Source organism: Neovison vison, chromosome 10, assembly GCF_020171115.1.
Source record: "Neovison vison isolate M4711 chromosome 10, ASM_NN_V1, whole genome shotgun sequence".
Taxonomy (NCBI): Eukaryota; Metazoa; Chordata; class Mammalia; order Carnivora; family Mustelidae; genus Neogale; species Neogale vison.
In genome coordinates this window covers 9,215,414-9,232,610 of record NC_058100.1, presented here as the reverse complement: position 1 = coordinate 9,232,610, position 17,197 = coordinate 9,215,414, and the positions used below count along the sequence as shown (strand labels likewise).

The 17,197-nt window shown below is 47.3% G+C and overlaps 1 protein-coding gene across 3 annotated transcripts in view; it reads left to right on the top strand.

Moving 5' to 3' along the window:
- The window catches only part of ALDH9A1 (aldehyde dehydrogenase 9 family member A1), a 46,182-nt gene that overhangs the window by 7,510 nt on the left and 21,475 nt on the right, over positions 1-17,197 (top strand). For 2 of the 3 annotated variants that reach the window (XM_044266777.1, XM_044266776.1), the window contains exons 5-10: positions 449-645; positions 1,456-1,596; positions 3,442-3,630; positions 4,074-4,161; positions 8,635-8,776; positions 12,144-12,256. In XM_044266777.1, the coding sequence (XP_044122712.1) occupies positions 449-645; positions 1,456-1,596; positions 3,442-3,630; positions 4,074-4,161; positions 8,635-8,776; positions 12,144-12,256 (870 nt within the window). Of the gene's footprint in view, positions 1-448; positions 646-1,455; positions 1,597-3,441; positions 3,631-4,073; positions 4,162-8,634; positions 8,777-12,143; positions 12,257-14,606; positions 15,298-17,197 lie in introns of those variants that run through there. The other variant, XM_044266778.1, reaches the window with a different exon arrangement.

Here is a 17,197-nt window from a genome sequence, read left to right as displayed (position 1 = left end):
CTCTGCAAGTTCCCGTGCGAGGCCTAGGGAGCTGGGACAGGAGGAATAGAGCTAAGTCACTAGCTTTGGAGACTCATCAGAATTCACCTTTCGGGTCTTCCATTTCAACTTCTGTAAAATGGGAGTGAGCACAGCGCTCCTGCTGCTATGGCCTGCATTAAATGAGATAATAGATGTGGAAAGGCCTGGAAATGCGAGTGTCGGGTGTTCCTGGTTGAGCCTGGACGCGTGCTGGCCTGGGATCTGCCCGTGGCGAGGAGCCAACGTGGGAGGAACAAGCTGGGTTTACTTACTCCTACCCGTGCGGGTCTAGGAGTTGATGGGGGGCTGGGGGGGGGGGACAGGAAACACTTGGAATTCTCTTTGTCTTGTTCTCCTGTCCTGTCCTGTGCTCAGAGGATCACTGGCCTCAAGAAGTCTCGTGTTCTCGCATCTTGGGTTCTCGCAGGTAACGCCATGGTCTTCAAGCCGTCTCCCTTCACGCCGGCGTCCGTGCTGCTGCTGGCCGAGATCTACACGGAGGCCGGCGTGCCCCCGGGGCTCTTCAACGTCGTGCAGGGAGGGGCGGCCACGGGCCAGTATCTGTGTCAGCACCCCGACGTGGCCAAGGTCTCCTTCACTGGGAGTGTGCCCACCGGCTCGAAGGTGAAGATCAAACCGGCATCGGGTCCCACAGACGGCGGCGGCGGGCCTGCCCGGAGTCCGCGTGGGGGGCCTCGCTTGGGATCCTGGGAGGGAGGCCGTGGGGGGCGGGGCGGGGCGGAGAGCGAGAGCGGAAGTGCGCTGTCAGCGTGCGGCGCCGGCTCGGAGTGCGGCGGGATGAGGAGAAAGCGGGGCTGGCGGCCGGCCCGAGCGGATGCGAGCCGTCAGCGCCTGCCCGTGCCTCAGAGCGCGGGGTCTGGGCTGCCACTTGATCCCTGGTGTCTTAGGGCCTCTGCAGCAACCTCCGCAGAAGGACGGGCACTCGCTCAGCTTATCTCTTATTTCTTTTATAAAAATTATTTTTACTAACATATAATGTCTTATTTGCCCCAGGGGTACGGGTCCATGAATCATCAGGCTTCCACACGGCACAGCCCTCACCAAAGCGGTTTCTTTTTTTAAATTTTTTTATTTTTATTTTTATTTATTTATTTTTTTAAAGCGGTTTATTTCTGATGTATCGTTTTGACCTTAGCTGTCCGCCTCGAGCGCAGCCATAGTCGTGAGAGTTTCCGCCTGGGACACGCGAATGAACGGCATTTTGAAAAGGCGCGCCCTCCGGGATGCCGGGTGCCGTCCTGCGGACCCTCCTCAGGGTTCTGGAAGAGGCTGCGTAGGCCAAGGGCCGAGTCCCTGACGGGAGCAAGGCTGCAGGTGGTGCGCAGTCCGAGGCCTGGAGGCTGAGGGTCTGGCTGACGCCGGGTGCGGGGTGTCCGTGTGACCCTCCCGCGTGTGTGTGTGCTTGTCTGTCAGATCATGGAGACGGCAGCTAAGGGAGTCAAACCCGTTACCTTGGAACTGGGAGGCAAATCGCCCCTGATCATCTTCTCGGATTGTGACATGGAGAACGCCGTGAAGGGGGCGCTGATGGCCAACTTCCTCACGCAGGGCGAGGTATGCACCTGTCCCGGGCAGAGGTTTCAGAGGCATCTCCCCCCTTTGTCGAACAGCACGTTTTAAAGCGTTTTGTGCTGAAATAATTTCAGACTCACAGAAGTGTTGCACAGAGAGGGCGAAGGACGCCGTGTACCCTTGAGCGCCTTTCTCGGATGTGAACATTTTATCTCGTTTCCTTTGTCATTCTGTTTCTCTTTCTATACCTGGGTATGCATTTATTTTTTTTTTCTGAAGTGTTTGAAAGCTGCGGACTTAAGATCTGTAACTTTTACATTCCTGTGTGTATTTTCTAGAAACAAGTGCATTCTCTTTCGTAAGCACGGTGCATTTAGTACAATCAATGACCTCAGGAACAGTAAGGCACTCTGCAGCCCCGTCTACATATTGTCATTTTTTACAAAAGATTTTATGTATTTATTAGGGAACACGAGCAGGGGGAGGGGCAGAGGGAGAAGCAGGCTTCCTGCCCAGCAGGGAGCCCAGTGCGGGACTGGATCCCAGGCCCCGGGGATCATGACCTGAACTGAAGGCAGATGCTTGACCCACTGAGCCACCCAGGCGTCCCCACGTAATGCCATTTGCTTGATACTAGTCCTTTTAGGAGAAACAAACAAAACAAAATCACAGTTTCTTTTTTCTAGTCCAGGATCGAATCTGGGAAGGAATGTTGCATTTACTTGCGTCCCCACAGCCTCCTTTATCCTCGAACAGTCAGCTGTTCAATTGTTTTTGTTTTTCAGGACCTTGACATTTTTGAAGAATAGAAGCTATTTATTTTGTAGAATGTCCCTCATTTGGGGTCTGTCTGGTGTCTCCTTTTGCTAAGATTTGGGTTATGGGTTTGAGACAAAAAGCACCTCAGAAGTCATGTTGTGTCCCTCTTAGTGGTTTGGTTGACTCTGCTGAGGCGCTTCTTCTCTGGGAAGTCACTGTGTCTCCCTCTGTGGGAAGACGGGTCACAGAGCAGACCGTGCGAGAGGATTCTGTGCCTCCCCGGGCTCTCCCCCACTAGTCATAACTCCCTTGGATGATTTTTGCTGAAAACATTTTCTTTTATGGGGGTTCCCAAATGGTGATTTCCCAGTTCTGTTTTTCTGCATTTATTAGTTCACTCTCGTCTGTGAGAAGGAACTTTCCCTTCTTCCATATTTTTTCCACTCACTTATTTTTACTCTTACGGACTATGGATTCTTCCTTCATTCTATGGATTACAGTCCATTTACTGCCATCATTTATTTTGATCCTCAGATAATTGCAGATTCGACTCATGGCATCTCCTGTGACCTTTTGATACGTCTTCATTATTCTGTGAACATGGGTACTTGGCTCTGTTTTTGGACTTTGTATCTATAGTTCTGATAACATTTGAACAGTATTTGTGCTCACGTTCTACGGGAGGATCTAAATGGTCATAAATGATTTGTGATTTTAGAGACAGAGAAGTTCGCTGTGAAATGCCTCAGGTTTTCATTAGGTTTAAGCCCTTCGTTCTTGGTCTGTTCTTCCTCTCCTGTCTCCTCTGCCTCTTAAAATACACAGCCCCACCGAGCCTCTGACAGGAGGCAGTAGGAAAACTCGTGTGGGTCTATGAATGGCCTTAAGGAAATGTAAACAAACAAAAAGCTAGAACTTTCCTCCAGAACGGCAGGTGGTTTCTTTGCTGAGAGGGTGGTATGTCCACAATTCCATGGGTAATTCTGTCCAGGACGGGGATAATTTTTAGAGCTGGAACTAACCTTTTAAAAAAGGTATACTGTCTCTTTTAAGAGTAAAGCTGTTGGATTCTTCCCTCTTTTCCTTTTTCCTTCCCTACACACGTACAAATTTGTGTCTGTCCTTCAGGTTTGTTGTAATGGCACAAGAGTATTTGTGCAAAAGGAGATTCTTGATGAATTTACAAGGGAAGTGGTGAAACGGACCGAGAAGATAAAAATCGGAGATCCCCTTCTGGAAGATACGAGGATGGGTCCCCTCATCAACCGCCCACACCTGCAGCGAGTCCTCGGGTTTGTTAAGCTGGCAAAGGAGCAGGTGCGAAACAGGTGGAGATGGGCTGGGGCAAGGTGGAGGGGAATCATTCCACGTTCCTTGCTGGGTGCACTTTCCCTGTGCTAATACCCGCTTGGCTCGTGATGTCACAGTGTCCTCGGCTCTGTTCTGTTTTGTCCCTGCAGTGGAGTGACTAGGCGCCTGCTCAGGACACACTGAACGTTTCAGGGATGCATTTCAGGGTTATACTTTTTTTTTTTTAAGATTTTATTTATTAGAGAGCATAGGCAGCAGGTGGGGAGGGGCAGAGGGAGAGGGAGAAGCAGACTTCCTGCTGAGCAGGGAGCCCAATTTGGGGCTGGAACCCAGGACCCGGAGATCATGTCCTGAGTTGAAGGCAGATGTTTTAACCAACTGAGCCACCCAGGTGCCCCAGGGTTATACATTAAGCAGAAAATAAGCATTCTTTTTTTCTTTTCCGGCAGGGTGCTAAAGTGCTGTGTGGTGGAGACGTACACGTACCCGAAGATCCCAAACTGAAGGACGGATATTACATGAGACCTTGTGTACTGAGTACGTCCCCTTCCTGTTCGCTTTCAAATGGTTTGAATTAAGTGTCAGAAAAGGATATTTATAAAATATGTATACGGTATACAGCAAGTGTTGGTAAACCACGACCTCATTGCTCAGATTTAAGGAGTAGAAGTTCTTCCTTACCTCCCATGTGGATGGGAGTGTGGATTAGTTTCCTTCCTCTTGGACGGCACCGTGCATTAGTTTACCTGAGACTTAACTGGGTCGACACGTGTTGTTCCGGAAGCAAGGAGCTAAAAAAAAAAAAAAAAAAAAGGAAGGTCATGTTTGATAAAATAATGAATTTCATTTCTCAGGAAACTTGCTGAAGAATATGTTTTTCTTTGAACAATATGTCATCAGTATAATAAAACCAGTTTGTCAGACAGTCTGGCAATATTTTAAAAATTTTGTAATTTAATAATTTCTAGCATGTCCTTTCAATCTTAAACATCTCCTGGTTTGGACAGACAAGTGTGTGGCCATCCTACTGTCCTCAACCCTTTTACTTCTCCCCCTACCTCAGAGGTGCCCACTGCTCTAGGTCATGTTGTTATTGGCTTTCCTCTATTATGTTACAGTATATCTTAGATCCATATATACAATATATCTTAGTGTCCCCATAAAAATATCAAGTAGTTTCATGGCTGTTCAACGTGGTACTAGAAGTCCTAGCCTCAGCAATTAGACACAAATGAAAGGCATCCATATCGTCAGAGAAGAAGCCAAGCTCTCACTCTTGGCAGATGGCGTGATATTCTCTGTGGAAACCCAAAAGATTTCACCCCAGAATTGTTAGAACTCATACAGCAAAATGGCAGAGTATAAAACCAGTGGACAGAAATTAATTGCATTTCTATACACTAACAATGAGACAGAAGAAAGAGAAATTACAGAGTCGATCGCATTTATGGTTGCACCAAAACCGGAAAGATACCTAGGAATAAACCTACCTGAAGAGGCAAAGAATCTGTACTCAGAAAACTATACAACACTCAGGAAAGAATTTGAGGAAGACACAAAGAAATGAAAATATGTTCCATCCTCATGGATTGGAAGAACAAACATTGTTAAAATGTCTATGATACCTGGAGCAAGCTACACATTCTGGGCAATCCCTATCAAATACCATCAACTTTTTCCCACAGAAATGGAACAAATAATCCTAACATTTGTATGGAACCAGAAAAGACCCCGAATAGCCAAAGGAATGTTGAAGAAGAAAAGCAAAACTGGTGGCATCACCATCTCGAAGTTCAGGCTCTGTTACAAAGTTGTAATCGTTAAGATGGTGTGGTACTGGCGCAAAACCAGACACATAGATCAGTGAAGTAGAATGAGAACCCAGAAGTAGACCCTCAGCTCTACGGTCAACTAATCTTTGAGAGAACAGGAAAGAATGTCCATTGGACAAAAGACAGTCTCTTCAACAAATGGTGCTGGGGAAATTGGTCAGCCACATGCAGAAGAATGAAACTGGACCATTTGCTTACACCACACACAAAAATAGACTCAAAATGGATGAAAGACTTCAGTGTGAGACAGGAATCCGTCACAATCCTAGAGGAGAACACAGCAGCAACCTCTTTGACTTTAGCTGCAGCAACTTCTTGCTAGACACATCTTCAAAGGCAAGGAAAACAAAGGCCGAAATGAACTACTGGGACTTCATCAAGATAAAAAGCTTTTGGACAGCAAAGGAAACAGTCAACAAAATCAAAAGACAACTGACAGAATGGAAGAAGATATTTGCAAACAATATATTAGATAAAGGGCTAATATCCAAAATCTATAAAGAACTTATCAAACTCAGCACCCAAAGAACAAATAATCAAGAAATGGGCAGAAGACAAGAATAGACATTTCTTCAAAGAAGGCATCCAAATGGCCAACACACAATGTGGAAAAAATGTTCACATCACTTGGAATCCGGGAAATACAAATCAAAACCACAGTGAGAGATCACCTCAAAGCAGTCAGAATGGATTTAAAAAAAACTTTTTTAAAAAGATTTTATTTATTTATTTTACAGAGAGATGCAGTGAGAGTGAGTACACAAGCAGGGAAGTGGGAGAGGGAGAAGCAGGCTTCCCGCAGAGCAGAGAACCTGATCTAGGGCTTGATCACTGGGATCATGACATGAGCTGAAGGCAGACACTTAATGACTGAGCCACTCAGGTGCCCCCAGAATGGCTAAAATTAACAACAGCTGTTGGTGAGGATGCAGAGAAAGGGGAACCCTCTTATGCTGTTGGTGGGAATGCAAGCTGGTGCAGCCCCTCTGGAAAACAGTATGGTTGTTCAGTGTGGTTGAAAGTAGAGCTACCCTATGACCCAGTAACTGCACTACTAGGTATCTACCCCAAAGATACAAATGTAGTGATCTGAAGGGGCCTCTGTACCCCAATGTTCATAGCAGCAGTGTCCACAACAGCCAAACTATAGAAAGAGCTGAGATGGCCATTGACAAATGAATGGATGACAAGATGTATATACATACAATGGAATACTATGTAGCCATCAAAAATGAAATCTTGCCATTTGCAATGATGTGGATGGGAACTAGAGGGTATTATGCTAAGTGAAATAAGTCAATCAGAGAAAGACAATTATATATTCTCACTCATACGTGGAATTTAAGAAACAAAACAGGAGGGTGCCTGGGTGGCTCAGTGGGTTAAAGCCTCTGCTCAGGTCGTGATCCCAGGGTTCTGGGATTGAGCCCTGCATCGGCCTCTCTGCTCAGCAGGGAGCCTCCTTCCTTCCTCTCTGCCTACTTGGGATCTCTCTCTCTGTCAAATAAATAAGATCTTAAAAAAGAAAAAAGAAAACAGGAACATAGGGGAGGGGAGGGCAAAAATAAGACGAAATCACAGAGGGAAACAAACCATAAGAGACTTAATCATAGGAAACAAACTGAGGGTTGCTAGAAGGGAGAGGGGTAGGGGAATGGGGTAACTGGGTGACGGGCATTAGGTGGGTACAAGATGCATGAACACTGGGTGTTCTGTAAGACTGATCAATCACTGACCTCTGCCTCTGAAGCTAATAATACACTATATGTTAGTTAATTTCAGAGTTAAAAAATAGTAAAAAAAAAAATCAGTAGTTTCATAGGCTTTAGAAAACTATATACAGATCGAATCATGTTGTGTAATTACATTCCTTACACCTTGTTTAGAAGACAGATGGAGCAGGTCTTTGTCCCTAAGTGACAGCGGTGTCCCTTTCCAGCACTTGATTGTCTGGCGCATTTTAACCTTAAGCCCTCACAAAAAGAAAAAGATCCGCTGAGGTTTCAAAGCTGTGAGCCCACCATCCATACCATGGATTAGCTTGTACTTATTAAGTGAATAGGAAAAGCTTACAATGTATTTTTAGATATAAATAAAAAATAGAGATTTAACAGTGGTGTGTATGGTATTAACCCAGATGTATTAAAAAATAAATGTATGCATGGGAGAGAGAAGGAATGGAGTTTGCATCCTGACATTAACAGTGGGTTTCTCTGGTTGCTGGGGATTGGAGCTGATTTTTGTTGTACTTGGTGCATTGCTGAATAGGCCACGTTTTTCACAGGGATTATATATTTTACAATGAGGAAAAAAAGTTATGCATAAACAGGCCGTGAACCTGGGCAAAGAACAGGGAGCTGACCAAACTAAGGTTTATTCCCGTCATTCTGAAAGCCTGGTTTGTGGTCCCTGACGTCCGTGCCACTTGGAAAACGTGTTAAAGGGGCCGATTCCTGCCTCCCGCCCTCAGTATAACTCGCAGGGAGTGGGGCCCAGCGATCTGCTTTTTAATAAGCCCCCGGTTCATTTTTATTTGTATTAAAGTGTGGGGGTCACAACAGAGTCTGGGTTAATTTTTGATCCCTTAAGATCTGGGGGCTAAAGTACAGTAGATGTTCTGTCTCGAATGGGAACCTGCCCTCCTCCCTCGCGGCAGCTGCTACTGCAAGCCCGCGTCAGCCCTGACTCTGGGACAGGGAAGTCACTGCGTACAGAGCCACCCGGTGTTACCAACCCGCAGGAGGTGATAAAGTATTTCCTGGGACTCTTGGATAATTTAATATTCTGGCCAATCGTTTCCCTAAATGTCCTATGTGGATTACCGCTTTTCAGAGAGTTAGAACATAATGAACTATCCTGAAGCACAGGCTGAGAGTTATTTATTATATCTTTAAGAGAGTGCAGATGTCCCCAAAGTAGAGTGTGACATACGGGTGACCAGAGTGCTTTTTGTACTTTGTACATCAAGGCCTACCACCTCTTGATGCAGACTTGTCATCTTTGTAGATCCGTGAGGAGTCATTTGCAGACCTCGCGGCTGGGCTGCAGCTGGTGTTTTGAGCAGGGTTCTCAGGCGTTCTTAGGGTTGTGTGTTTCATCGTTACTGCAGAGAAGGCGTTTTCAAGCGCCAAGCACGGTAATCCGTCACTGATGTCTGGCTCTGTTACGATGTTTGCAGCTAACTGCAGAGATGACATGACCTGCGTGAAAGAGGAGATCTTTGGACCAGTTATGTCCATTTTACCATTTGACACCGAAGCTGAGGTCCTGGAAAGAGCCAATGATACCACTTTTGGCTTAGCAGCTGGGGTCTTTACCAGGTACGTGGGGAAGGACACCTCAGACAGCTTTGCAGGAACAGGGGATGTAGGCCGGATCTGCCCAGAGAGGCCACTGCTCTCATTTCCTCTCTGGAGTTGACATTTCATCAGCATTTTCTGCTCTAGGTGAGGTCCAAAGGTGCCAGAGAAGCGTTTTGTAGTTTGCCCTGACCGGCCAGAGCCCTCTACTGTTGCATTGAAATTGACCTGTAAACAGTGTTGATGAACATTCTGTCCTATTTCATTCATTGAACTAAGGTTAAGATTCTGATCTATGTAAAGCATCAGGTTGGGTGCCTACTGAAAATCTACCTGTCAAGGAATTTAGAAACCTATAAGCATATAAACACTGGGCAGTATTCTCCAAAAAGGTGATATTTTTCACGACTTTATGGTAGTTCCTATTTGGAATGCTTTGCAAAATATGTGGGCCTTTTTTCGTTTAGTCTCTTGTTTCCAGTTGTGACTCTCATAAGTAAAATTGTGATTAGTATCTTATACATAAAGATCAACCACTATAATACAAGTAAAAAGTGATTTGGGAGTATAATTTCCTTGAAAATGATTGCAGGCGGCTTGACCATATTCAAACTTTGATTAGTCTTTGGCAGTTATGGGTGGTTCTCTGGGACTGCTTTATACTTTGGAATTATTTTATACTGCTTTATACTTAGAATTATGCTGGCTCACTTTTTTTTATAGCTTTGTGGTGAGGAACTGATGAATGAAACAGTGTAGGGGTACCTGGGTGGCTCAGTCAGTTAACTGTCCTCCTTTGGCTCAGGTCATGATCCCCGGGTCCTGGGATCAAGTCCCACACCTGCTTCTCCCTCTCCCCCTGCCCCCTACTTGTGTTCTCTCTCTCTCTCATTGTCTTTCAATTTAAAAAATCTTAAAAAAAAAAAAGAACCCTGAAGAAAGAAAAGATTGAGGAGCTGTTGTTTCTTTGTTTGCTTGTTTCTTATATTTGAGTAGACTTTATATTTTAGAGTAATTTTAGGTTCAGTGCAAAATCAAGTGGAAAGCGAGGCACAGAGATTGCCCATAAACCCTGCCCACCCCACCCCCCCCGACCCCCCGCCATCATCAGCGTCCCCGTCCCGAGGGTGCGTTGGTTGTAACTGATGAACCTACTTGAACGTACTGCAATTAACCCAAGGCCACAGTGACGTCAGGGGTCCCTCTCGGTGTTGTCCAGCCCATGGACTTGGACAGCGGGATCCACCGTTACGGGAGCTCTCAGAGTCCTGCCCTGCCCTCTCAGAAGCTGCTTTCTTCGTGGTGAGGACTGGCTGGGTTAAGTGTCTGTTCTCTGCTGCCGCAGGCCGGGCAGAGGTTCTCGCAGAGGGTGACTCCGGCACACCGCTCCTTTTTTAACAGCTGTGTAGGATTATCTGTACCATATAATTTACCCATTTAAAATGTACAATTCACTGTTTTTTAGTGTATTTACAGGGTTGTCAAACCGTCACCATAATCTAATTTTAGAACATTTTCAGCATCCCACGAATACGAGCAGTCACTCACTCCTCACCGTGCCCTGCCCCCAGGCCCTGGGCACCACTAACCCACCTACTCCAGCTGCGGATTTGCTTGTTGTGAATGTTTCGTATAAATGAAATCATACAGTACATGACTTCTTGTGACTGGCTTTTTTATTTCTGGTCTCATTTAAAATTTTATTAATACAATAACACATTTTTATAATGCCTCATATATATTATAGTGTACACATAGTATTTTATGCTCATGTCCACAAATTTTATGTTATATGTAGCAGGGAATACATGAAAATTCTCACAAAGGACCTGTATTGCTAACATTAATCAATTTAACTCAACCACTTATATATCACTTTAGCTACCCAAGTAATTGTAAGTATCAGAGTATTTGGACTGATGGACATAAGTCAGTATAATCACTGATGAAATGTTCCACTTTTCATCTCATTATTTGATGACACGATACCTTTTTTTTGGTCTACATTATTTTAATCCAAATCATGTTTATGATACACATATTTGCATGGGTTATCAAACTTGGAGTCAGAAATAGGTTGAATACTATGTTAACAAAATGCAAAAAATAGAGATTAGATCATAATGTAGATTCTATACCCCACCGATCTATATAATATAGGCCAAAAAACATATAATTAAAAATGTTTTCTTCTGTTCTTTTTTTTTTTTTTTTTGACTGGCTTCTTTGACTCAGAATGTTTCCAGGGTTCATTTATATTGTAGCAGGTGTCATTACTTCCAGAATACTATGTATGGATACATCTTGTTCATTCACCTGCTGGACATTTGGATTGTTTCTACTGTTTAGCTCTTTTGCATCATGTCTCTGTTGACACTTGTATCTGAGTCTCTGTGTGGTTATGTTTCATTTCTGCCTGGGCTGCATACCTTGGGGCGGAATTGCTGGATCATATGGTGACTCTGCTTGACTCTTTGAAGCAGTGCTCAACTGTTCCCCCAAGAGGCAGCGCGGCCTCTTGGGGCAACAGTAATGACGTGGGAGGGGCCAGTTTCTCCACATCCGGGGCATCCCATGCTTCTCTCCGCCTTTTTGGTTTCCACCATCCTGGTGGGTGTGAAGTGGTGTTTCAGTTTTTTCAGTTTTTTTTTTTGTTTTAAGATTTATTTAAGAGTGAGCATGAGCAGGGGGAGAGGGAGAAGCAGACTCCCTGCTGTGCAGGGAGCCTGATGTAGGACTCGATCCCAGGATCCCGGGATCACTACCTGAGCTAAAGGCAGATACTTCACCTGGCTGAGCCCCCCAGGCTCCCCCTCAGTGTAGTTTTGACTTGTGTTCTCAGGAGTTGTCTTTTTCACTTTCTTGACAGTCTCCTTTGCAGTACAAAAATTATAAATTTTGACCAAGTCTCATCCTGTTTCTTTTCTTTTTGTCTGTTACTTTTGGTATCATGTCTCAGAAGGCTTTATCTAACCCAGGGTCCTGGGGACTTGTCTTTTTGAAGAGTTTTATGTTTTTTTTCTCTGACATTTTAGGTCTGTGATCCATCTGAGTTCATATTTATGAACTCAGTATAGTATAGAAAGGGATTGACCTTCCTCTTGGTGGACGTGTGGGTCGCCAGCTGTTCCAGCACTGTTTGTTAAAAGGACTCTTTTTCTCCCAAAGTGTTTGGCCCCCTTGTTGCTGCGACTTATAGATGCTTTCAGATGAGGCTATAAAGCTCAGGTCCTTCTCTCTTTTGCAGGGATGCCACAAGATTCTAAAACACAGTGAAGAAACGAGAACTTGGCAATTCTTTGAGACCTTTAGAACTGGTAGCCCAACTTTTCCTGTTAGAGCAGGAGCAAAGCTATGAATAAGCAGCTTGTTCTGTTGCGTTTCACAGGGACATCCAGCGCGCACACAGAGTGGCGGCCGAGCTGCAGGCCGGAATGTGCTTCATCAACAACTACAACGTCAGCCCCGTGGAGCTGCCCTTTGGAGGATACAAAAAGTCAGGTGAGGAGCCGGCGAGTGCGAAAGCAAACCGGGCCTCTCGGGATACTCGTTGTCATTCAGGCCCTACGGGCCAGCTTCCCAAACTGGGATCCAAACATACTATCCGAAAAGTATCCTGATTCCTGGTTCTCCCCAGACCCACCAGAGCAGTCTCTGGGAATGGAAGCCAAGCAGCTTTTTCTCCCCGCAAAAGCCATCCAGAAGGTTCTGACGTGTGTGTAGCCTAGCTTGTGAATGGCTGGTAGACGTCTCGAAGAAGTTTCTCTCATGGGTGGAATTGGTTTTTCTTCATGGTCTGTGGTCACTGGAGGCGTAAATCCGCTCCGCATGTTCCCTTCTTGGGGTGGTCATTGCCATCCACTGTGGAGTGTATATGGTATTTAAGATTTTATTACTTATTTGAAAGAGACAGAGTGTGTGTGCAAGTGGGGGAAGAGAGGCAGAGGGAGAAGCAGGCTCTCCGCTGAGCAGGGAGCCCGATGCGGGACTCGATCCCAGGACCCCGAGATCACGACCTGAGCCGAAGGCAGATCCCCAGCTATGGAGTTTTTAGAGGTCAAGCGGCTCTGACCTCTCCGCAGGCAGTTATTAACTTGTTTTCAACAGCAGCCAGTCACTAGAGTTGCCCTGGACGCCATCCAGGAATGCGGTCCCTCAGCTGCCGCCCGTTGCCGACGTGGACGCGGTCAGTCAGGCGCGCGTTACGCGTGTGGAGGCCCCACGTGTGAGGAGGAGCCTCGAGGCAGCCGGGGCAGAGCCCTTCCTCCGAGCTTCTCTTGGAGCTTGTTGCCTGTAAATGTTCTCCATAGTCTCCCCACCTTCTCCTGAAGATCGGCTTTGACTGTGGGGGCGCCACGCGAAGAGCCTGAGCCCTGGCCTCTTGGCCCGTATCCGTGGCCATGACAGTGTTGGCGATATCCAGAGCCTGAGGAGAGCGGACGAGATGGTGGCTGTTGGGTTTACGTTTTGTTCTTAGCCTGGCATTCCCTCGTCACACTCCTCTGACCCCCCTCGTCCCTGCACGGGCCTAGAGGAGCTGCGCACACGGGCACGGAATGCAGACGGGGCACCAGATGCTGCTTTATGAAGACGAACGTCAGTGTAGGGAAAGGTTTGGAATCTGCAGCAAAGGCCTCAGAGCAGCCTGTTAGGCCACCTCTCCCTTCCTCACATTGGCGTGTTCGGATCCGTGCGCTCAGCTCATCTACCTGGCACGAGAGAGACTAACATGGACAGATGGGAGGAGAAGCAACCTGGGCGACCCCACCCAGCTAGCTCCGTGCTCAGGGTGTGGAAGGGGACAAAGGCCAAAGCCAGGCCTTGCCAGGGCTGTTGTAGAAATCACCTTTGAACGGTGCCCCTGGAGGCGTGAATGTGCGGGGACGTGGCCTTACCCTGTGGAGGCAGACCTGCGTGAGCCTGAGGCCGGGTGCCCGGAGAGGCCAGGTGTGGGATGCTGGCCCTGTGGCGTGTGACCTAGTGACCGGGCTACCTGCAGAGTCCCCCCGGTGTTACGAGTTGGCAGGGTGGGAAAACAAGCTGCTCTTAACAGATTTGGTGTAGGAAAAGGTTAAAAAATCTCTGTTGTAGAGTCAAGTTTTCAGTGAGCACCAACTTTTTTTTTCTTACGATGTATTTATTTTAGAGTGAGCTCGTGCACACTAGTGGGGGGAAAGGGAGAGGAAGACAGAATCCCAAGCCGACTCCCTGCATTTTCCACATTTTGTTGCAGAGGTGGCCTTCCCCATTCGGACCTGTGCAGTCAGGTCTGTGCATCTCTGTTTATTTCATAATCTCAGAGTTAGTCTATAGGGTTAGCTTTTAAGCAATAGAAGCAATCTTTCTTTTTCTTTTTTTTTGTTTTTGTTTTTTGGGGATTTGAGAGAGAGGGAGCAGGGTGGGGGGCAGAGGGAGACGGAGAGAGACAGAATCTGAAGCAGATAGCGGGGCTCCCTCTAACAACTCTGAGATCAAGACCGGCGGAGCCAGGCAGGCACCCCAAGTTAGCAGTAACTTTCGAAGGCGTCCGCCGATTATTGTAGGGACTGTTTTCACACTGAATGGGAAAGCCTGAACGTTTTCAGATCTCAACCTGGAACGGTAGGTATGTAAGTTCAGATTCCTAACGTAGAGATGAGACATGGCTTTTTCCCTGTCTCCTCCCCAAAGGCCAGTGGGTCCCTTTTCCCCCTGCCTCGCTCCATCACTGATCGGAGCAGCTGAGGACTTCATCCCAAACCTTGTCGGTTCTATGTTCCTCCCCTGCTGGGGTCAGCTGGGCCTGTCCTTGATGCTCACTGAGGACTTTTCAGTCACTTGGGTCATCCTCACCACCCCCCCTTCCTTTCAGGGTTCGGCAGAGAGAACGGCCGGGTGACAATCGAGTATTATTCGCAGCTGAAGACTGTGTGCGTGGAGATGGGTGATGTGGAGTCTGCCTTTTGAAAATGGGCGGCGTGGCCGGGGCGGAGCAGGGACCAGATCTCCATGGAACAGACTTCTCCCAAACTGTGTCTTTTGGGAGAAGAGATTGGCTCAGTGTTCTTCATGTCTCAGTCCCCTTCCTAACTGAAAATGGGCCTAGGTGCCTTTTAGATACTAATCAGGGAAGCTGCGGTTCCTTGTCTGTGAAATCTTTCACCTCCTTCTGGAGAACAGAGAGAGGGACCAGGATTATTCTTCTCCCACAGATCTGAGCCACTGATGATGCTCGGGTTCTGGTTTGCCTTAAAGAGCTATTTCCCAGTTAGGCTCCTGGTGGAGTAAGTGGACACGATTTCCTGCTCATTGACATGTTTACGCTCTGGGCCCTTGTCATTTCATTGAGAAAGCCCACGGTCAGTATCGTGATGACAGACAGGGTCACGTTCTGACGATGGTTACCTGCCAGAGGGAAGCACTTTTCCACTCGGTGCTGGTAGAGGAAATCAGTCCCCGGCCCTCGCAGGACAGATAGCCTGCTCTTTTTTTTATATATACAGACTAGCTGTATGCTACTGTCGCACACGAAAAAGAAATAAATTACACGGTTAATCCCTTCAGCTTTGTGTTTTAAAATGAACCCCGTCTCCACGGAATGCTAGTCCGCAGAATAGGGCTGAAGTTCCATATGGAAGGCCAGGGGTTTGTCCTTTGCACTTGGGACACAAGGCTGGGCTTCTGTGGCTGTCATGAATGCTGTGGCCCCGGGGAACTTGAGGCTCCATGTCCTTCCCTGTCCTGACACACAGTGCCTGTCTTTGCAGAGCCGTCAGGCCATGGGAACTTCTCAGCCTGTCGTGGGGGTCCTCGTCCTGTCCCTTTCTCTGCCTTTTAGGGAAACAGTTTATGTGTATTAGCTGCGTGAGTCAGGTTGTCCGGAGACACAGCGGAGTAGAAAAGGGAGCAGGCAGGTGGGTGTAAGGGAAGATTTGTTAGATTTATTAGAAAAATCGGCTTACGTGATCATGGAGGCTGAGAAGGCCCCCTATCTGCCATCTGCCATCTGCAGACCCATGAAAGCGGGGCCTGTGATCCAGTCCGAGTCTGAAGGCCTAACCACCAAGGGGGTGGAGGGTCTAAGTCCAAGTCCCAAGGCCCGGGAACCGAGAAACAGAAGCACTGGCGTCCGGGGGCAGAAGACAATGGGTGTCCCAGCTCAAGTAGAAACCAAACTCCCCTTTTCTCCATCTCTTTTGCTCTGTCTGGGTCCCGAACAGATTGGGTGATGCTCACCCACACTGGGGAGAGACATCTGCCTCCCTCAGTTCACCAATTGCTGGTAACTTCTGGAAACCCCCTCCCGGGCAAACCCTGGAGTGGGGGCTCTTTAGAGCCTAAGAGGTTAGTCAGGTCCCCTGGTTGCTGCCTCCTGATGCATGAAGCTTCACCAGCAGGGGGCGCCCGCGCTTCCCACACTGCGTGCTGGACCGGCCTGGGGTGCACCCTGCTGTCTGGCATGCAAAGTGCGTGTGCCGTGGTTTGATCTCAAGAACTTTGTGGGAAGTGCTATCATTATCACCGTCCAGTCGGGTGAACTGAGGCTAAGGGAGGCTAATAAATTTGTCCCCAGGGCACACAGCTCCCTGCTGCGGGGTCCTCTGCGGTGCAATGTGGAGTAATTAGACCCGAATGGTTCTGTCTCCTACAGCAAAGGCCAGAATGTGTTTCTCCACAGAAATAAACCGACTCTGGGACATACAGTGCTAGACGAGCAGTGAGGGGCAGTACTTACACCAAAAAAAATTTTTTTTTCTCCATGAGACAAAGGAATTGAACAGAAAGTAGCTGTTCCTCTCCGCAGCAGAGATGTACACAGTGGATTCAGGCACCCTGGGTGGGGCGCCTGGGGAAGTGGAAAGGCTGAGCTCTGGGCTTCCCTCTTCAAGCACAGCATCATTTCACGTGGTGGGGTTCCCTATAAAACTTCATTGGAGCCCATTCCACAAGAGCAAAATGACAAAGATGGATCACATGACTTTACATCCCATCCAGACTTGCAACAAAGGTGAAAACATCCCTTCATTCCCAGGCCACCCCTGTGCTGCTCCCCTGAGGCCCAGACTGTGTGATGTGAAAGGAAACCACAAGTTCTCTCATCCGAAGTGCGCTGCTTACGAAAAAATAAACACGAGAAACAAAAACCAAAAAAACGAAACCATAACCCTAGCCTGTTATAAAGTCAATTTTTCTCAAGTCTGGACCACAAATACCATTCATCATCACCATCATTTATTATAAAGGACATTTTAATATAAAAAGAATGCAAGTTAAAAGCTTTATGAAAACAGCCCTCATTTTCCTCCTTTTGCTCCATGCGGGGGATGATGTCCCAGCCACAGCAAGAGAGTACCCTGCTGGCCTCTGGGCGGTCATGCGGCCACGGCCGACGAGTCCAGTCCCCGAGCAGAGCACTCCAGCCTCAGGTGATGGAGGAGCAGAGTGGAAAACGCATGGATTTGA